Source organism: Stegodyphus dumicola, chromosome 3 (genome assembly GCF_044657685.1).
Source record: "Stegodyphus dumicola isolate Sdum_Otavi_A_Nest chromosome 3, ASM4465768v1".
Lineage (NCBI taxonomy): Eukaryota > Metazoa > Arthropoda > Arachnida > Araneae > Eresidae > Stegodyphus > Stegodyphus dumicola.
The window spans coordinates 275,897,918-275,921,522 of record NC_140770.1 but is presented as its reverse complement, the minus strand read 5'-3'; the positions used below and the strand labels follow the sequence as shown (position 1 = coordinate 275,921,522).

The 23,605-nt window shown below is 33.6% G+C and overlaps 1 protein-coding gene across 1 annotated transcript; it reads left to right on the top strand.

Annotated features, from left to right (window-relative positions):
• The first annotated feature begins 635 nt into the window (after window positions 1-635).
• LOC118202867 (uncharacterized) lies at window positions 636-23,605 on the top strand. Its single transcript, XM_035375075.2, has 5 exons — window positions 636-1,444; window positions 5,847-5,955; window positions 8,682-8,812; window positions 18,302-18,455; window positions 22,804-23,605. Exons 3-5 carry the CDS (start codon window positions 8,707-8,709, stop codon window positions 23,021-23,023), a joined length of 480 nt encoding a protein of 159 aa, XP_035230966.2. The 5' UTR covers window positions 636-1,444; window positions 5,847-5,955; window positions 8,682-8,706; the 3' UTR covers window positions 23,024-23,605.

Below are 23,605 nucleotides of genomic sequence, written 5' to 3'. Positions count from 1 at the left end.
TCCCGCTTCCAGCAGTTTCGGGCTAACACCATTTTGGGCTTAAAAACGTTTCGTGACTTGTCTTACTAAACAAACTTATAAAAGGTATTTTCTACCTCCGTTTCCGCATAGTGTAATTGGAAGCACAGTCGACGCGTAGTCGGGAGGCCCGGAGTTCGAATCCCGGTGACGACACTGCATATTTTTCTCGTCTTCGACATGAAAAGTCCTAATGATTCCACAGACTAAACATTCGACTCGATGATTTTTTTATTGGAGTTACTTCGCATTTTATAACTTTTCAACCGATGTGTTTCAAACTAATTTAGTTGAAAGGTAATTGTGTTTAAATCATACATTTTTATTTATTAGTTTTCTTCCATTTGTTTTTTGAAACTTTTAAGTATTTGTTTATATTATTTCAGTCATGACTCAACTCGTAGCTAGGTTTACAACTGCTAATTTTTTTTAAAAAAATCTGAAAGCTTTCGGATTTTATACTACGTCCAATTTTTAACGTTTTGTGTGTTACCTTTATTTATTAAGTATCACGTTCTTCGCACTTAAATCATACAATTTTATTCAAGAACGATATCCCAAAATAATTTGAAAAGAGCATATCTGTAGAATAAACGATACACAGTCTCGCGCGCTAGAGATTATGTTTCTTAAATACAGTGTTACCATTACTCGGTTCGAAATCTTTGAGTTTGTTAATAAAAAATTTGTTAATGTTTTACAAAATACGAAATAGATAATAAAATAAATTCCAAATTTGGGCTTGCAGATGTCCATATTCGGGTGGAAACGTACGTTATTAAAAATCGGATAGCTCTAGGTACCGTTGTTCCATTACTCGGTTCGCAATCTTTGAGTTTGTTAATCAAAAATTTGTTAATGTTTTACAAAATACGAAATAGATAATAAAATAAATTCCAAATTTGGGCTTGCAGATGTCCATATTCGGGTGGAAACGTACGTTATTCAAAATCGGATAGCTCTAGGTACCGTTGTTTTATCACAATGCGAGAAACAGGCATACATTTATGCAGCTTCTTCATTATTTAATTTTTTCAAATATAACACAGAGCGATAATATTTGGTGGCAACAGTTTGAAAAGTGGTTCGAACTTTTAAAGTTTTCCACGCAAAATGTCAAAACGAAATTAATAGCTCTTCTGGGCTAACTCCTTTTGAGTTAATGAAAAAAGTGTCTGATAGCCACTAATTCTATTAAATCTTGATGTGCAATACTCCATGGATACCGGAAGGCAAGAAGGTCATGGAGGAAATAGATTGCTTATATCCGCAACTTTAATTACACGTGCATAAGAAATTAATCGCGTTGATGTTACCCAAATATAAAGAAGCATACAGAATCTTTTCTGACTATTTTATTCACTCATGGAGTCTTGGATGAAAATGTGGCTTCCTATCGTAACCGCTCTAGTTGTCACTTCTGCAGGTGAGGTATACGTTAGTTAATAACTAAATATTTGGAATTGCGAAGCAGACTTAATCTCTCGTTTCTATAAAAATGGTAACAGAAAGAATTTTAAAAAAGTGCATCGTTTACCTGAAAGGTCACTTCACCTATAATGAGAAAGAACTAGACAAATGTTTTTAAAATTCTAGTACTTTCTGAATTAAAATGATCAATTAAATTTGTTTATTTTTAATAATGCGTGTTTGAAGTATGTTTTATTCTATTATGTAGTAATTATTGAATAATTTTCAAAGCATAGAATAGACAAATGCATACAAGGGGTCACATTTGATTTCGCACACTTCTGTTTTTCAAGTTTATTTGCAAATATCAGTTACTAAATATTGGAGAAATGAATTTATATTTCTTTCACATATACTACTGATCATCTGTTTTAAAATCTCTTTGCTTTGAAAACGCTCTGGTAAATAAAATGATTTGAATAAGTTATTTTTTGAGTTTTTTACCTAATTATACGAAGTAGAAAAAGTACTGTAATCTAGAAAAATTTCGGTATCATATTTCAACCAAAATATCCGTTTAGAATCTTTATTTGCATGGCATCTGTACGTATGCACAGAGTAAAGGATTACCTTTTTTTTCGAAAATGTACGATAAAATGGATTCAAAAGGGATTTTCCTGTGACATCTATAGGCACGTTCATTCTTAAGCGAAGTAAATGTGTCTTTTTTTGTTTTCGGCTTGTAGAATTTTAAATTAGTTAGAATTTTATAACCCGAAAGTAAAAAAAAAAATTTAAAAAAAAAAAAAAAACATTCATGTAATTTCTTTGACATGTTTAAAATTTTTCGCGTTTTAAATGGATACGAAACAATTTTCGAGAACTTTCGTTTTATCTGGTTTTTTTGACAATTTCATGGTGAAAAATATGTAGTATATATTTTACCAAATTTTTATAAAGATTTTCATACAGCAAAAATACTCGCATTAAAGAAATTGTTTACTAAACGATATAAAATGTAATGCCAGCGCGAACAAAAGCATGAATCTTCAAGATTTTCTTATCGAAAACTTGTTTATGGGTTTAAAACCTTGGAAGAAATCGAGTTGTGAGTTTCCGGTAAGTATACCTTTACCTGCATATCAAAGAATATAGACCGTTGTGTTTTGGAAAGGCGTGAGACATCGATAATATTAAGACTCTGACGTAGCATATCAAGTACCTTTTTGCTGTTCCTTATCTTACCTTATAATTGTATCGAGATATAATGTTTCTCAGAAGCAGTTTGAATTATATTTTTTGCATATATTATATAAACTACATTCCGTATTCAATGCTATTTATTTGTAATTTCAGTGATAAAACACTAACTGTAGTATGCATGTTTAAGACAATGTCTAAAAAGAGTTTTCCATCTGTGTCCGTAATGAATCCTAAAGGCTCAAAGAAAACTTAAAGGATTTAAGCGACGGTCAAGTGATTGACTGGCAGTCGAGAGAGAAATATGTACCTGGGTTTGATCGCCATAATCAAGAACCTATTAATTACAAAAATATATTTATAAAACTAATTATTGACTATTTATTGATATAAAGCTGTAACAATAAGGAAGCTGTAACAGTAAGCAAGGAAGAAAACATATAAAATAAATACAGAGGACGTTTACAGATTTTTAGAACACTTTTGATAAAGAATTAAAGAGAAAAGAGCGAATGTTTTGGAATAAGCTATTAGGAAATAGCTTATTATTTGACCTGCTACTTTTAAGTTTATTCTTCTTTCAAAATGACTCCTATAAACAACCTGTGGATTGAAGGACATATTTGTGCGCTTTCCGAAGAAAAATACTTTTGTTCTATGATTCAGAAACGATGTGAGATACATGATACTAAAATTTTTAAATGCAAAATATGAGACATTATTAATCGGAAAGAGAAAAATCGTCAGTCATTACTCCTACCTAAAAACAAGAAACCAAACGAGAAAGGTAGCTACTGTTTCTAAAGTTAAGTCGTTGATAAAAAGAGAAAATCTTCCAATGCAGAAATAAATTCTTAAGTGTTAAACACATCTCTAACAAACAACAAATAAAATAATAAAGAAAAATTTATAACTTAAGAAAGCTAAAAGTCATAATGATCACCGGTTTTTGCCGAGGCATCTGGTTCAAAGCAGAACCATTCGTTTAACCCTGTATGAAAACTATTTAGAAGAGGATATATCGAAATATGTTGCAAACCTCGATGAAGAATGTGTTCACCTGCGACAAAAAAAGGAATTTATTTATTATCGAAAACGAAAAGTAAAAAATTGTACGAACCTTGTTCCGTCAATGTAAAGAATGTTTTAGTAATGCGAATGTAGCAGGATTCTGTTACAAAAGGAAATAAAAAATAATAAGAATGGGGAAAAAATGTTAAAATGAATTCAACGCAGTATCAAGAGATATTTTATGTCCGATATTTACAGAAGAAATTCCATTTCTTGACTTCCATTTTCTCCCGTTTCATTCCAGTGACTTTCAAAGCATGATACTTGATCAAGACAAAGCAATAAGTCATACTTTGAAAATTACCATTACATTTTATAATCAAATGAAGACTGATACAGGTATTGCATATATACATTGTAAGCATCCCTGAAAAGTGTCCTAATGTTTCAGCTATGGACTTCTGAGCCTTTGGTTTCCTGACAAAATCTGCTTCTCAGAGAAAACCCACCACTAATTTCTAAGTGATTGATGAACTGCGGAAATTAGATGAAGAGGAATGGAAAACACTGTCCCAGGACATTCTGGACAGGAAAATCACAACACAGGCGTATAGGCCAGAAGGAAAGCTATAGGAAAGAATACTTTAAAAATACTGTTTACATTTTAAATATTAACTCAACAGTTCTGAATTTTTTCTAAAAATGTGTAAACATCCTCTGTATAACCATAAATGTCCAATTATTTAATATATATATATATATATATATATATATATATATATATATATATATATATATAAATGTATAATACGTTTTAAATATGTAAATATTTTATGCAGTAAGAGCAAAAAATAAACATTTGACTAAAATCTGTTATCGACAAAGTTATTAATTAATCTTACTTAAAAGAAAAAAAAAAAAAAAAAACTTTTGTTAAGTCAATAATTTACTAAGCGAAAAAAGAGAGAAATTATGATTCTATTGAAGGTTTTATATTACAGAGGAAAATATAAGGGGGGGGGGGGTTCTTAAAAAAACAGCTCTTTTAAAAAGAGTCGATACAAGGAAAGAATTTTGAAACCCTGGCCTAAACATTGAATGAAATGCAATATCACTAGTTTGCTTGCGGTCTCTCTCAGAAATGGAAGAAAATCTAAAGCTAGTTCTCTGAATCCAAGCCCCACCCCTAAAAAAAAAAAAAAAAAAAAAAAAAGAAAGAAAGACGGAATTTTTCAATTTCAAGAACTGGCCGGTTATTTTTTCATTGTGCAGGCTTATATGCCATCCAGATGCCCTTATGTTTATAATCTTAAATACGTATAATTACAGCTTCTATAACATTTTTAATGTTGTATTTTTAGTCCAAAGAGGTAATTTGCTCTTCGGGACTTTTAATTTCGTTTGGGGATTTTGCGTCGAAACATTTAAAAGACTGTATCACTTTTCAAATCGTTGCCACCCAGTGTTATACTTAAAGAAATTAAATAATGAAGAATCTGCATCAATGTAATTATGTTTCTCGCATTGTTATAAAACAACGGTACCTAGAGCCATCCAATTTTGAATGACGTAATCCTACTGCAAATTTGGGCATCTGGAAACCCAAATTTGAAATTTGGAATTTGTTTTATTATCGTTTTCATATTTTGAAAAACTTTCACAAAAAACTGAAGGATTTCAAAGCGAACGATGGCAACGTTGTACAGAAAAAACATTTTTATCTCCAGCGCGTGAGACTGTAATTCTAAAGATAGGCTCAATCTAAAATTATTTTGCAACATTGCCGTTGAACTGAATTTTATGGTTTAAGTGCACAGAATATGATATTTAAGAAGTAAAGGCAACATACAAAATGCTAAAAAAATGCTCCTTTGAACGTAACTTAAAATCTGCAAACTTTCAGATTTTTTATAGTATTTTTAATTTAGAATATTTGCTTATAATGAACAATTTTTATACTATTATAAGTCATTTTCCTTGTCAGAAGTATCTTAATATTTTTTTACTGAATAGTTGTTAAAGATTTTCTATTCAGCTAATATATGTGCATCCTATTTTTATCTGTCTGTGAACTTTGTATGTAAATTTAAAGGCGTTTTCTAGCTAAGGGAATTTAAACTTGTAAGCAAAATATAACAAAACAAACTAGAAAAATTGTTGTCTACACGTAATACAAACCTTACATTTTTTGTTTAATTCTTTTCCAGGAGCTCTATAACAGTATAGTTATTGTCAGAAGAGTGCTTCTAGCACATGTGAAGCTTATAAACTTTCTGAGCTTCCAGAAAACGAGAAGGAGTTCGATGAGAGCTGTCCGTAAGTTAATTTAATTATAAAAAATTATTTCTCAGCATATTTTTAACTGTGAAATTTTAGTGCATTGGAGAATTTCAATATATGCCGTCCTTAATGCCAAGAAAACAGGCGACGTACTAATATTAATGACGAAGAAAATACCTAAATTTTGCTTCAGACCTAAGAAATTATTAAGGAAGAAAGACGGTGAAAGAAAGGGAATGCTCGAAAAAGGAATGATATCGTGTTTACAGTATTTGTGTCTAATAGTCGAACTTGGTAGCATAATATAAATTTATTTGCACGTCTATATTTTAGCATAATATAAATTTATTCGTACGTCTTATTTGTACGCCTTGTAGCATAATATAAATTTATTTATACGTCTCTGCATAATATAAATTTATTTGAACTAAAGAACTATTAGTACGAAACATGATTTTGCGTTGTTTCACGTTTTATTGGAGTCTGTTGCCATTCGGCGAAATATAAGATATTTATTTGTCCAAAGGGACAATTTGCCCTGAAGGACGATTAATTTTGATTTGGCATTTTGCGTTGAAACCTATAAACGGTGAATCACTTTTCAAATTGTTGCCACCCAATATTATCGCCTTTTATTATATTTAAATAAATTAATTTTTTTAAATAATTGAATAAATTAAATAATTTTGTTAAATCAAATTAATTATTTAGTAAATAACTGATTTAACTTAATAATCAAATTATTATTTAGTAAATAACTGATTTAACAAAACCAAATCTCTATGAAAAAAATTTTAAAAAAAATCTCAAAGGTTTGAAATTTTAATTTACTTCCAAAGGGGCATTTTTTAACGTTTTATGTGTTACCTTTAGTTATTAAATATCACGTTCTTCGCACTTAAACCAAAAATCAATTCAACGGCAATATTGCAAAGTAATTTTAAAATGAGCATATCTTTAGAATTCCCGATACATAGTCTCCAGCGCTGGAGATAAAAATGTTTTTTTTTTCCGTACAGTGTTGCCATTCCTCGCTTTGAAATCGTAGAGTTTGTTAATCAAACATTCTTTAATGTCTGACAAAATATGAAATAGATAATAAAACAAATTCCAAATTAGGGCTTCCAGATGCCCATATTTGAGGTGGCAACAGTTTAAAAAGTGAATCAAAGCAAAAAATTAATCAACGCAAAATTCCAAAACGAAATTAATAGCCCTTCTGGGCTAACGCCCTTTGGGCTAAAAATACCATTAAAAAAATACTGAGCGTTCGGAACATACCGTCATTGAAAACGTATCCGAGCATTTTGGGCGTATCAACAAATCAAATTCTTATAGAGCAACATTTAGCATTATAAATAAATCTTCCACACAGTCTTCTATCAAAACTACTAATCAAATATAGTACATACAATCGCATTTGTTTACAAACAGTTTTACCTGCTTTATTATGCAAACAGATAAATTTAATGTAAAAATAGTAATTGCTATTACTGCAGTATAATAATTTATAAATGATTTAAGGAAATAATATCTAAATTTTATTTGGTCTATATTTAAAAGCAGTGCAGTGAACCATAGTTGAAAGTAGGGACCACAAAAAACTCATGATTTGAAAAGCTTTGGCTTTAATTCTCTCGTAACACCTTTCAATTACGTTTGCAAAATTCATACATGCGTAAAAATTACTACACCTGAAAGAACTGATTACACAATGAAAACATTCTTAAAACAGTTGACCACAGTTCCAGTTAATGCCAAGTTTTCGTCGTGTAGAGAACTATCAGTGATTTTAAATACTGAAATTAAATTTTGTTCCTGAGAAATGTGTCACCATCAGAGGGGATCAGAGTGGTCTCATAAAATAACGATATTATGAGGCTTCATTTCATTAAGACAACCGCCTTTCAAATATACACCTATTTCTGAGAAAGTAAGTATACATTAGTATTGAACAGTACCTCTCTAAGGCGACTACCCAAAAAGAAAAATTCCGGATCTGTCACTGATCGCCTCATAGGCTCGTATTCGAGAGGTTCGAGTCCCGGGTACGGCATTGCTCATTTTTCACATCCCTAGTTTCCAAAATATCGCAATGTCTCTATAGTGGCGCCCGAACCAAAAGGTGGTAGATGACGGTTCTTCACTACCGAGATTTGGAAGTTGGGTCCCCTAATCCCTAGTCGCCCTTTAAACGGGGGAATATATATTTTCTCTCTCCTTTCAGTATGCATTCGTGGTGTAACGGTTAACGCATTCGGCGCGTATTCGAGAGGTCCGGGTTCGAGTCCCGACGAAGGCATTGCAAATTTCTCATCTACTTCCGCTTCAAAATAACTTAATGATTCTACAAGCAAATACAGTGGTAACCAATTAGCTAAATATTGACGTCTGCCGCATTATGATTTCCATGTGGTCTGCCAGCGGCAGAGAGGAATTTTTACTGATTGCTGGCAGTTTGACCTGTATTAAATCCTGAAGAATGTGTTGACTATATGGCAGACTTTGAGTATTTCCCTGTGAGTAACGTCTCCAGACAATTTAGTATGTTTAAATATTCACTACGAACGCCTCTCTCGCGGTTGGTAAATAGTCCTCGTACACTTTGCCATAATCCTAACCTTTTAACTATCACGCAAAATGTATTATTATTCTGTCTTATAATTTTCCATGTATGCAAATGGTACTGATTCGATTTCTAAAATTTCGCAAAAAGCTACAATATTTTGAAATTAAAATTGTGTTCCCATTTTTTTTTTCAGTATTGTCCTGGAACAGTTTAACTGCATGCAGGAACACACAATAGAATGTAAATCCTTCTCGCTTGGAGATATTACAACATATCTTGAGGTTCTGGAAGATATCTGCCGCAAAGGTTCCAGCCTTCATGAAGGTAACATTTTTATATATTAATTATCCTTTTCAAATATTTAAATATATTAATTATTCTCTGAAACATTGAAGAACATCATTTCAAACATTTGCAAACATGAAGGAGGCATTTTCCCTCAGAAAATGCTCCACGAAGCATCTCTTTATATAAGAAAGTAGCCTTCATGTACTTTTTTATATAAAATAAACAACCATCATGCAATGCTTAGAGCTTTAATTTTTTACCCATAGTTTCCCATCACATTTTATCAGAACATTTAAAAACAATACATCTCGGCAAAAGTTGTTTTCCTATGAGATATGAGGTCTTTAATTTTATCTTCAATTTATCTTTTAGATTGAAATTGTTTTGCTTAATTAATTTATCGATATACGAGTATTACACTCAGTTTTTTGTAATTTGTGCCTTAATATCTGCAACTGATACAAACTATAAGTAATAATTCTTAATCAAATCAATTATATTATATCTAATTACGAAAGTTGAGCACATTTTAGAAAATTTAGTTTATAAAGGTTTTTTGAAGCACATTTATTACGTATCTTAATATTGATTAATCATTTTCTGCCTTCATTTTTAAAATTTAGACCAACATGCCCAATCTGTGAGCATCAGAGTATCGCTATATGAAAAAGAAAGGATTATGAGAATAATGAACAAAATTAATAAATAAATTGTATGAACCACTTGTCTATCTTCTAAGTGACAACTGTAGGTGTAGGAGCTACACAGGAAAAGGGTTAAAAGTACCCTATAATTCCCCCTGCGTCAACCTGACGCTAACACACCGGTATCCGCCGATAACATCGCGGCAAAAACATCGCGAAAGAAAACGTCGCAGAGAAAACAACGCAAGGCAAAAACGTCGTGCTACAAAACATCGTGGGAGAAAACATCGCAAAGAGAAAACATCGTGATACAACACATCTTCGTCGAAAATAAAGCGGCTCAAAAACTTCGCAGTTTAAGAACATCGTCGTCGAAAATATCGCGGTAAAAAATAAAGTGTCTACAAATCATCGCATGACGATAACATCGCAGACATGCTTTTTTCAGGTTTTAATAATTGTAAATGAATATTCCCTTAATGATTTTTGAGCGCAAGATGTGAAGAAGGATAATTTTTACTTTTACATTTTTTTATTAATTAATAAATTTTTGCTTAAAAAAGCAAGAATGAAACTTAAGCATAGAAAATTAAATGCAACTTATAGATTATACTTTTCATGAAAAATTACCAGTAAAAACTTTATAAAAAATGATTTATTAATGGCCTTTTTTAGTTAACTATGTCGCTTTAAAATTCTATTAGTTGCATTAATTTTCTATGCTTAAGTTTTAATTTTTTCTCAGCAAAATTTTATCTTTTTATAAAAAAAATGTGAAAGTAAAAATTATCCTTACATCTTGCGCTCACAAATTATTATGGGAATATCCATTTACAATTATTAAACCTGAAAAAAGCATGTCTGCGATGTTATCGTCATGCGATGATTTGTAGACACTTTATTTTTTACCACGATGTTTTCGACGACGAAGTTTTTGAACCGCTTTATTTTCGACGACGATGGTTTGTACCACGATGTTTTAGAACTGCGATGTTTTCTCTTTGCGATGTTTTCTCCCACGATGTTTTGTAGCACGACGTTTTTGCCTTGCGTTGTTTTCTCCGCGACGTTTTCGTCCGCGATGTTTTTGCCGCGATGTTTTCGGCTGTAACCTAACACACCACGACGCCTCACTCGGACGGTAACTCAAATCACAAGAACTAAAATAAAAATTCGAAGATACCAACAAGTAGTAGAAAACACGCTCCAGGGCTCACAAACATGTATTACTTAAAAGCGCGTCGAAATCTAGTGGGAAAAAAACTAATTGCTGTTATGCCACGTAAACCAGCACTAAATGCAGAAATTGAAGTTCACGCTACAGAGGTGACGGCGATTGCTCGAAACTCTCTCATTTCCCTGTATAATTTCCAGAGTCATTAGGTTAATTGGAAGCAGAAAAGATGAAAAATATGCAACCGCCTTCGCCGGGAATCGAACCACGGATCTCTGGAATACCGGCCCAGCGTGCTGAAGGCACGCTAGGGAAATGGGAGAAATACCTTATAAACTCAGTATTTAAGCTTTTTTTCCTCGAGGTAGAATTTGCATTCCTTCACACGCGCTACCAAATTTATATATTCTAGCATTGACAATTAGGGGAATGTGCGCTTATAGGAAAGAACGTAAAATTAAATTGAATTGGTTGTTTAAAATTAATATAAATCCCTACAAAATAAATAAAAATAATGAGCATACGTAGTGCTGAATTTAAAAATGAGAACTATTTAGAAAAAAAAGGACAATATTTTTAAATAAAATTATTTTGATAATGCAACACTAAGCAGTACTGCTCTAGCAAAGTGAAATAATAGTCTTGAGCTAACAAATAAACATTTACTCTCCTTTCAATATGGCCTAGTGAAGAAGCCTGACGGAAAGTTCGAGACCTTTTTGCTAGTGTATGCTACTGGGTCCGAGTTCGAATCTCGGAGAAAGCATGACTTTTTGTAAGTACATAAGGAACTGATATGTAAAATAGTATGCCTGTGCAGCAAGGGGGCATTCAAAAGCGAACCGAAAGATCTTTCCAGAGGTTGGTAGCTGGGGAAGAGGGGACAGACCCTTTGAAAGCACCCCTCTCAGGTTGATCTCTCACCGCTAGTGCTTTGGAACTATATCTATACAACCAGTGGTTAATTTCTGGGACCCCCCTACCTGCACCTTAATAAATTTGGAATAGAAGACTAGAGAAGTTAGGTTGCGGCACACTACTCTCTAATGCTTAAGAAAATCTCTTCAGAACATCGCAGAATTAAACAACCACCTTCCAACATCACGGTCAACCTCGCGAAAATATCTCTACAAAACTGGAAAACGTCTATAGGCATAGTTTGGTTACCTCATTACTTCTTAGCTGACAACCAGACCTAATTATCTTCCGTTTGCAATACTCTGCAGTGAAACAAAGAGAAAGAACATGTCCTTACTGTATAAGGTATTTCTCCCGCTTTCTTAGCGTGCCTTCGTCGTGTAGTGGTTTGCCCCCTAGGTCGGTATTCCATAGGTCCGCGTTCGATTCCTGGCGAAAGCGATGTTAATTTTTCATCTTTCCTGCTTCCAAAATACCTAATGTCTCTACAACTTAACTGTGACTACACATGAGAAATAGACTTATACGTTACATCAACGTTAACATCAACAAAAAACACAAAATTCAACCGCTTTCATCGGATCAAACGTATCTTGTCACTTTAATTTATAGCTAAACGAGAACTCTACCACAAAAGCAATTCCGTTCTATGCTTCAAGGAATATTTCCTGCATTTCTTTGAGTTATTAAAACCTAGTTAAAATATTATCGGTGAGATCTCTTGTTGCGATCTGTAGACATTTTTAAGCCTGGAATACTGTTTCGAAATATTGAGCAAGTCAAAGCGCATATTACACATTTTACGCATTTTAAAAACGCATCTTGGCTTCAAGGTGAAACCATAACGATAATGCTCGCAAAATTGATTAAGAATGAAAGTTTTTTTTTAACACGTCGTAGACGCATTAGGTTACTTTGACGCAGGCGGCATGAAAAATGAGGAATATCCTCTCCGGGACCCAAGCCTGCACCTCTCGAAGACGCGTCGAGTGTGCTACCGTCACACCACGAATGCATGCTGGAAGGAAGGAGAAAGTGCCCCTTTCAAAGAGCGACTCGGGATTCAGGGAACCAATCGCCAAATCCTGGTGATGACGAATTAATGTCTACCATCCTTTAATGCAAGAGGCACTGAAGAATCATTAAATTATTTTGAAGCAGGAGACATGAACAATGAGTAATGTCCTCGCTGGAACTAGACCCTTGACCTCTCGAATAGGCGCCATGTGTGATACCGTTACTAAATGAGGGCATGCTGGACAGGGGAAGAAAATACCTTATAAAATTTTGCAATTATTATATTGAATCGACATATTTTAGTTGTTAATGAATCTAAAATGGTCTTCACTTACAAATTTAGGTCATATCGCCGTTTTCCCGGTACTTTTTCCTATTCTCATTCGCCATGATTTAACCATTCACTTTCTATTATCCATGAGCTGGAAAACGATTTAACTTTCGTTCTAATATTTCTTGAAACTGTACATTATATTGAAAATTCAAAGGCTGCAATTCAGTGGGAGTCCGAGGGATTTGTTTTAGTTTTAGTAATTCCTGACAGATTCCCCAAATAAAAACGAGGTCAAATATTTTATTTTATTATTTAACTGTTTATCATTAATTTAATTTGTTCAATGTTTATTTATCTCTTTAATTATAGTTATTCTATTAATTTAATTATTTTTAATACCTTGTTAGTTATTTTATTCATTTAGTTTTGATTGTCTTTTCCGATTATGATTCCCGTAATTCTAAATTTAAAAATCAAGCCCCAGGCATATATCTTTCAATTTTTACTAAAGCAAGAGACGTAAAGCATGTGCAGTAGCCTCGCGCGGGCTCAAATTGATTTGGACTCCTGGGGATTAAGGGACCCATTTGCCAAATCCTGGTAGTGACGAATTATCGCCCGCCTCCTCTTAGTTCTGGTGCCACTCTAGAATCATTAGGCTGTTTTGAAGCAGGAGACTTGAAACATATGCAAAACCCTCGCTGGGACTCGAACCCTGGACCTCTTGAATACGCGTCGAGTATGCTTTCAATTACACCACGAGGGCATGCAAAAAGGACGGAGTGGTTTGAAGAAAAATAAAATTAATTTATTTCTGCACAAAAATAATTTGTGTACTATTTAGTAAATCTTCTATTCTTGCCAACTTGCAAAGTGCTACCAGTTTACTAAGGAAGATCTGTTGCGAGTATCATATTCATATTATCCAGTGAAAATAAATGATCTTACAGAATTAAGTCATAATAATTATTAATTTATAAACACATGCAAAAATCTTCAGACGACTTAAATTCATACTATACTGTATAAGGTATTTCTCCTGCCGTTCTAGCGTGGCTCCGCGGTGTAGTGGTTCTGCACGCTGGGCGGTTATTTCAGAGGTCCGTGGTTCGATTCCCGGCGAAGGCGGTTGCTATTTTTCATCTTGCCTGCTTCTAAAAATTCTTATGTCTCTAAAACTGAATGATAATCATGAATATATGAATTTAGAAGGGAAATTTAGGAATTCATTAATTTATTACCGAATAATAATATACTCTGTAACCTCACGGTTTTCAAGACAGATTTTGTTTTAAAATGGTAAATGGCCACAGAAAGTAAAAGGTTTAAAAGTATTTTTAGGGAAACAATAACTGACATAAAACAAGAGGAGCTAGTAACCCCCGGTTATACTAATTAATTTTTACCTTGTGGCTTGTAATCAACAGAAAGCAGGGTACTCGCAAATAGAGGTTGATGATAAAGACAGAATACAAAAGACATCGTTCAGGTGTTGAGATTGAAGCCCTATCTTGATCCAAACGTATAGCTAGACGATGAAAGAAAGCCCAATATTTCCAGGAGAACTGTTACAAGAAACCAGACCAGATCGCAGCGGGACGCTGCTTAAGAAAGGAAAAATGTATCGAAAATTGCTCTTTTCGACCGAGCTCCTCATAGCTTAGCGGATAAAACGCAGGACTCGAAAAAGAGCAAATTTCGCTACATTTCCCCCTTCTTAGGAAGAACCTCTATTACCAGGCATCTCGCCGTTGATGGGTTTCGAACCCGGTACCTTCGCGTTTCGAGTCCTGCGTCTTCGCTAAGCTATGAGGAGCTCGGTCGAAAAGAGCAATTTTCGCTACAATATGATTTTATCTCCTGCATCATGAGTTTCAGAACTATTATTAAACTAGGTACACTGCTAAAAAAAAAAAAAAAAAAAAAAAAAAAAAAAAAAAAAAAAAAAAAAAAATGGGACAGTCCTATATCTCCCGATCTACCGGGCCGATTGACAAAATTCAAATTGCGTTCTTCATGTCTCGAAAGCGCGACTTAGGATATATATTAGATTTATATATAGCACTATTCTAACATAGGTATTTTGACAGAAAATCGGACATTTTCTGTAATAACATACCAATTTTTTTACATATTTCGATTCTACGACTCAAATTACGCCTAAATATGAAAGTTTGTAAAATTTGGAGCGAAATTTACGGAGAAATTCACAAATTTATGTTGGCACTTTTTTGTCAGTTTGCGCCAAGAATACTTCACTTGGCGAACTTCTTAATATATGGCAACCTAGTTTCCTTAGGGAAAAAAGTCACCATCGTTCCTTTTTTCCAAATAATATTCTTTATATTATATTTTTAATTATAACTTATTATTTTAAGTAATTTTTTCTTTTTCGAATTTCATTTTAATTGTTTAAGTTGCACGTTTTTTTTTTTTTTTTTTTTTTTTTTTTTTTTTTTTTTCGAATAACTGTTTTAAAAATTTCTATTTACCTACTCGAACTGCGTAAATAAAAGTGCAGCGTTTATTTTTTTTTTTCAAATAGTTTTCTTTATATATATTTTTCGTCATAGCTATTATTTTAGGTCATTTTTAAATTTTTATACTTTTAATTGTTTGTGTTGCATTGTCTCTTCAGATAATTGTTTTAAAATTTTCTATTTATTCCTTCGAACTGAGCATTTTAAATATATTTATTAATATCAATTTTCCAGAATTTGATTTTATTTATTTGAACTGCGTTTTTTTCGGAAGAATACTTTGTAACCCAGACTACGATGCGTTTGAAAACTGCATACTATATTAAAGGAGAAAATACAGTAAAGCACAGTTTTACACGCCTTTCAATGTTCCGTTCAGAAAAAATATATATAAATAAGAGAGATGTATAACCGATATTTTAACTTAGGATGACTTGCATACACTGCTTTAAACAGTTTTATCATTGTGCCCATTGCTTTACACAATTTTATCCTACATTTGGTTTCTTAAAATGTTATTCATATTTTAGTCAAATATTTTATTTTTGAAATCGCAAGAATCAAATATCATAAGATTGAAAAGTTTTAAATTTTAAAAAATACGAATACTAAATTTTACGAAAAAATTTATTTTTCTTCTCTTTTTCTTTAAGCATTCTGAAAGTATATTGAAAAGTATCCAACTTTTCGAAACATTTTGGTATTTCTGACAATCATTTTAAATAAAGTTATCGCCTTCCATTTCATAAAGGCCCAAAACCGGCCGAGCGGTTAAGTTGCTGAACACTGGTAGTTCACTCCGGGGTTCGAACCCCGGTAAACGGGCTGGTTGCATGGGCGTTTTCGTGGATTTTCTCATGTGTACCGCGTATGACAGCTGGTTTCCCTTAGAAAGTTCTTCAAGAAGTATTTCGTCAGAGCCTTTATCAGTCTTTAGAGGCTAAACATTTTGAAGCTATGAGATGAAAGGAAAGACTGGTTTCATCAAAAGGTTTTGGCTTATTTTATTATGACAAAGCACACTACGGCTATCTGCCTAAGGGGAGGGATACCTTCCTGGAGGACTTTCTAAGGGAAACTGGCTCGCATACACGTTACACATGGGGAAAACCACGAAAACGCCCATGCAGCCAGCCCGTTCGCGGGATTCAAACCTCGGACCGAACTACCAGTGTTCAGCGACTTTACCGCTCGGCCGCTGTTTCATCAGGAAGGGAAAAAAAACATCTTTAAGTGACATCCACATACATCACTGGATAAACTCCTGAATCTTCAAATAATTCGACTGAGGAAATCATTGGATTCACCATTTATGATACGATATGATGTTCTATAACGTAATTTACACAACCATATAGTTTAAAACCAGTCGCTCTTCACTTTAATCTGCAATGATATCGTTTTGTCTTTTCTGTTAACACAAGCTCAATTGATGGTATTTGCTGGTGCACTCGTCCAAGTGTTTTCTCCTCGTTGTTTATTGAATCCAGAATGTTGGTGTCGTTTATATAATTATTCTTACTTGTCCACAGAATCTGCTGACTTATCCAGCCATTAAGTAGCTGCAGATCATTTCTACATAACCATTGAACTTCCATTAATTCAGTCTCTAGAGGGTTGTATGTTTATATCATAATTTGACTTTTATAAAAAATGATTATTCTAAATATTATGTTTCTATAAAAATATATTGTGCTTTAAAAATATGGATAATAGTATCAGCCGCTCTTTCAGCCACTTCAAAAGGAACAGTTTGTTTAGAAATAAATTATGCAGTTAATGTCATAAAATTCAAATAAATATCAAACGAAAATTCTCAGTTTTAGACAATTCGATTTAAACGAAGTAAAGTAGCAGACGATAAAACGCCGAAGGTAAAAATTTACTCTTACAAAAACTTACTCTTAAATTTTTTAAAAAAAGAAAAGATACGAGAGAAATTTAAAAAAGTTAGTTAAAAATTTGAATAATATCATCTATAATTTAAAAAAATAGTCTTTCATATAGTATTAATAAATATTTATTATGCATCATTGAGGGAAAAAATGTCATATAATTAATTCTTCGTAAAATTTTACTTGAAGTTTATTGGTTAAAAATAGCTGTGGCAATTCAGTGTAACAAAAATCCATAGACCACATTTGGCGTTATTATCGCTCAAAAAAAGGTGTCAAATTTCAAAACGCGAAATTATGTAAATTCGTGTATATCTTAGAAAATTTTGAATAAAAAAATTTTTTGCAGATATGCTTAAAAATACACCTACTTTAAGATGATGGTAAACGTTTTATAGGTTATAATTCAAAATTTTATTCGAAAAATCTATAGAAATTATTTAAAAATAGAAATTTTAAAAATAAAACGCAAAAAATGGGTAAATTTTATTTGGAATGAACCAAAATTTCGAAATGTGAGAGAAAAAATCAAAAATGTTTAATAAAAAAAGAGATATTAATAAATATTTGCCAAATTCAATTAACATTGAGGAGCTAAAATTTTGAGAGCTAATATTTTAAAAACTATTCGTACGATTTTTACAAAACTTGGTATTCTGGCATAATTTGAGTCGTAGAATCGAAATATGTAAAAAAATTGCTATGCTATTTCAGAAAAAGTCCGATTTTGTGTCAAAATACCTATGTTAGAATAGTACTATATATAAATCTAATATACATCCTAAGTCGCGCTTTCGAGACATGAAAAACGTAGTTTGAATTTTGTCAATCGGCCCAGTAGAACGGGAGATATAGCACTGTCCCATTTTTTTCATTTTTTTTTTTTTTTTTTTTTTTTTTTTTTTTTTTTTTGAGCAGTGTACAGTTGCAATAGTTAAACTGTTCTTTATCTTAAAAGTACTTCAGGCTTTGAAGTGGAATCTTGCAGGCCAAACTGCATGTTTTCTTAATTTTTTATTTTGAAATTTTTATTTCTTCTATGAAGTGTGACCCTGAAGTATACAAATAGTATTTTTTAAAGATTTAAGTAATATATATTTAATAGGATTTTCCTGATCAATAGCTCTTGCAAGGAATATTGGATGCATCAAGGAACGTGTAAGGGAGGGATGCTTAAAAGGAAAAATAAGAAGAGTGGCTCGTTCATACAGAAATTCCCATTATACTCCAGTTAACGAGCATTTTACCGAAGAGCAGTGGTCAAAACTCAACTGCATGTAAGTACATTTACTTTTTTCTAATCATGCATTTTTACTGCTTTCACCTCACTGAAATTAAAAATCATCTATATAATGCATAAGATTAATTAGATTGAATGTATACCAAAATCCGGCATGCGAATATGTCCTCATTGTTTATTCCACGCAATACAATTTGAAATACTATTATATGTAATTATTATTACGATTCGTGAATTTATTTTGATTTTAAGGATTTTCATAAGAGTTATTACTAGTGTTTGTGTTTGTTAGGGATGTTTTCTATTCTCATTCAATTTTTTTTTATTGCAAAGAAGAATATATGAATAATTTGTGCTTTAAATTATGCAATGATATGCTAAGCAATAAAGACGAATATGTGATTCATATTATGCAATGTAATTTTATGTGCATACTTTATGTTCATACTACTCATTCATCACATAACTGAATATGTTCAAATAATGTACATAAAAAGCCGAAATAAAACTATGTTCGGTGATGCAGCATTATTTTGCTATCTTCTAAAATTTTAAAATACTATTTTCCGAAACCGTGTGTAATCGGAAGAAAATACAGGGTGGTTCAAAACTATACATCAAAAATTAGAGGGGACCTTAAATAATCCGATTTCGTATAGGAATCTGTGTGCGGTAAAGCCACGTTGAGCCGATAGAGAGCACTAATGAGTGTGACGTATAAAAGCGCCTTTGGATTCATCATTTCCATCACGGATCTCGAACAGCATCCATTGTTACGCCAATGCCGACATGCATTTCATGTATGGGGCTGCACAATAGAAATGGATTAACTGCTCAAAGAATGTACAAGAAGAATCTACAGAGAGGTTTTACCTGAACTTTTGGTCGATGTTCCTCCAGCTATTCTCAGACGAATGTGGTTCCAACACGATAGAGCTGTAACTCACTTCAGCCGGAACGTCAGCCGTCACCTGGACGCTGTCTACGACTAGCATTGGATAGGACGGGGCAGACCACTTCCCTTGTCACCGCGATCTCCTGATTTAACCTGTTTGGATTTCTTCTTTTGGGACTATATTGTTACGTTTTTCTATGATATCAATTGTTACGTTTTTCTCTTCCTTCACGTTCGTACAGGGTTCATAGATTTGGAGTGAATAACGAAGACATTACTTGATGAAGTATCGAAACACACTTTATTGGCAAGTATTGTCAGGACAGCTCCAAAATACGTTTACAGTCGTCAATGAACTACTAAAAACACGCTGACACGATCACCGACAAAGCTTCTAGGTTATCAGGCTATCACGGTGGAGACAGCTTCTCGGCAAAGCACTAGAGTACAGCTCCCGAGTCTGGTTAGTCGTTCTCGGAACTCCACGTACTCTCGAGACTCTCCCCGCTACAACTCGCGATGCACTCGACGACGCACGGAGCACGGCTCCCGACTCTTCGGTTCAGTCGTTCCCGGAGCTCAACACGCTCTCTCAACGATGCACTAACCGCGATACACCACGAGACTCCTTCGGTGCACTCGACGACCACTCGGCACTCGCTGGCCGGCTGTCAACTCGATCGACTCCGCAGGGATTGACTCGCTAGATGAGATACCAACTCGATACGAACTAACTCGCACTCTAGACGAGGCACACAAACTAACTGACTGCGGACCAGCAGCGTTTATATAGCTTTTGGCGTGTGTGCGAGAACAGTCTGGGCTAAACCTGTAAGAATTCGTTCCAGAAGGTTCTCCATCAGTCCATGGCATATCGCCGATTTTGTCGCCAAATGGGCGATTTCTCGCTAAATTTGGAAACCCTCCCTTCCTTCTATTTTATGTCAACCCTAAAACTGCTTTGCGGGGAAGCCATCTTACCGCGCCTGTACATTTCTTAACAATATTAAAGGCCTCGTATACGGGAGTCCCGTTACATCTGCAGAAGATCTTGTTGCTCGCTTGTCTGTTGCTGCTGGGCATGCGCTCGACATGCCTGATGTCTATTCTAATGTAAGCTAATCCATGCGCCACTGTGAAACTTATATCGCTGTTGGTGGCCCCTCTTTCGAGCACCTATTGTAAACTGTTAATAATTTATTTTTCTTTTGTTTTTACTTGTCATTTCAATTTCCTGCGATTCATACTTCTTTCAGTGTTAGCGCTCTAATGCGGCATTACTGCACACATATTCCTATACGAAATCTGTTTATTCAGATCTCCTTTACTTGTGTCTACATTTTTGACATATAGTTTTGGATGTCTAATGTCACTAACATCACTTTTGGATGTCACTAACCTGTGCAAAAAATGAATATATTGCAAGACCATCATTTGCATTTCATAATCGTTCTCCGCTTATATTTAAACTAAAAACAATATAATTTCTCTTTGATTAAAACTCGTTCGCACTTTTACAACAATTTATAAATGAAGATGTGTATTATTTTTAACAAAGGGAAACAGTCAAGTGTGTCTAAATGGAAAAGAATAGGAAATTTAAAATTAAAAAAATGCATTTATTATTATTTACTTATTCAGTTTTGTAGGGTACTTGCCTGCCCTACCAGTATCACTATCGCTGTTACCGATATCACATACAATCTGTATAATCCTATGTAACGTTCATCCAACAAGAATGGGTTTTGCCCTCAATCGTTAAAAGCACTCTACAGTGTTGCACACGTAATTGTGTAGCTATATGTTCCGAAGTACTATTTGTAATAAATCGTGTATATAAGACGCACTGCTAAATGTTGAACTGCCTTTTCGTCAAAAATAATGAAACTTATATTCGAGAGAATACGGTATATTCCTTATTATTAAAAGTATAACATAGAAGAGATGCACAGTAGAAATGTTTTAAGCAGTTTTATATTTTGCAATGGTTTCTTACAATCAACTGAGGTTAAAATACTATAAATTGCATCAATATCTAAGCAATGAACAAACAAAAACTAAAAATGGCTTATTTTAAAGCAATCATAATTAAAGAAATCTGAAATTTTGAGGTAAAGTAACGGTTAAATTAGTATAAATCTAACTACAGGTTTGGCGCAAGGAATGCCATAAACATTATTTTGTTAATTGTTTATTTATTATCGAAATATTGCCAAATGAATGCATAATATGACCATGAAAATTGAGTTTAGACAGAATGTGTTCAATATATTCATCATTTTGTTTCTCAATTTTTGCCTTTATCGAAATTTTCCGGCATACGTCTTCCAAACTTTTACAGCTCTTTTGCGCAATGATGTTGCGTTGCATTTGCAACCTTCTTTACGAATACTTTACCTTTTTAGCTAATTTACAAACACTTTACCTCAACCGAAGCCCTATAAATATATATCACAGAAATAAATTTGCGCGTTATGCGTAGCCAGTGTTTACCAGCCAGCGTCACTCAGAAAGCCCTTGTGATATTACACACACATTAAAACATCTCCACAATATCTGCACAGTCCTTCTTCCTTGAACCACTAAGCGAACAAAAGGAAACGTATTGTCATTTCCTATTATGGCGGACAAAGTCATTAGGTTATTTTAATGCAGGAGATGTGAAAAATGAGCAATGCCCTCGCCGGGACTCGAACCTAGACCTCTCGATACGCGCCAAGTGTGCCCTAATTACAGCACGAAGGCATGCAAAAAGGACGGAGAAAGTACCTTATATACTCCCCCTTTTAAAGGGCAACTGGGAATCAGGAGACGTGAAAAATGAGTAATGGCCTCGCCGGGACTCGAAACTGGACCTCTCTATACGTGCCGTTTGTGCTACCGTTATACCACGAAGCATGCAGAAAGGAGGGAAAAAGTACCTTATAAGATGATGGGCGCCATTGGTTCTTCTCCATCGTTGAGGTGCGGCGTCCAGTTTCTAATAAAGTCAGTGAAAGGCGTATTTGCGAGGATCGCATTCTTATACCAAACTGTGCTTGTTGTTTTTTCCCACTCATCAGGCATCATTCCGTTCGGTTTTACATTAGGTCGGGAGCCTGGTCAGTGGCGCATAACCATAACCAATCTATACTTTAAAATATCTTTGAGTCGCCACCAAAATCTTCCAAAAATATTATACATTAGAACATTTCATCTTTTACTTCATTTCACGGAAAAATAAGCACCAAAAACAGATAAAGACAACATTTACGCAATAACTTGCATATGAAACCATAGACAGACATTTTCCACTCTTATTATTTAATTTTTATATCAATCTTATATCATCAATTTTCGCCACAAAGTTATTAGTAATATAACTCATGTATATATTTATCATTTCTGAGGTTACGGCCCTTTTTACCGTCCTCAGTTTAACTATAGACAGTCATATAAGTTTTTGCAGAGTTACGGTTACGTTTTAATTAATATGCTGTTCTTTCCTCAGGCTCTACGCTTATGAAGTTACTTGTGCCGCTGACGCTGCTTCACCATGTGGCAATACAGTCAAGAATGCCATTATAGAAGTGGCTCGTCGTGTTGATTATCTGCGCCAGATGGGAGGATGCACCAGAAGTGTGACAGCAGAGATCATAAAAGATATCCCAAATATGCATATCAGCCCTAAGCAAGAACTGCTACTCGAAGAATTACTATTGGAAATCTGAAACAGCAAATGGATGAGGCCCATACTGGAGCAAACTCATTTTTAATCCATTAATTAATATTAGAGTACATATGAGAATAGAATTAAGTCAAAGAGGTTACATTTTGTAACCACATTTTGGTTGATGTATATTAAATATTTCTTCCTATTTCATTAAAGCAAGAATGTCTGTTAAATTAAATAATCCCTCAAAAGCGAATCTTACATCAAAAGATAGTCACCATTTATTGGTGGCTACTACCTAATCCATATGTGAGAACTCTACATTTCCCGAAAATTCCGTCTCTTGTTAAGGGTGAAAGGAACAATGCTAAAACAGTTAAGCTTCACAACACATTGGCACATTGGAAGCAAAGTGTTGCTCCTCCAAAATCAGGAATTGCATCGTTTCTTCGATGCTTAAGATTTAGTGAAATACTTTATATATATATACATATATCAATCGCATATATATATGAATATTTTTATTTTGCATATATATGTATATGAATATTTTTATTTTGTATATATATATATATATATACATACATGTATACATTTGGTTCCTACAGACGTCACGAAAAAATCCATTAAAAAACATTTT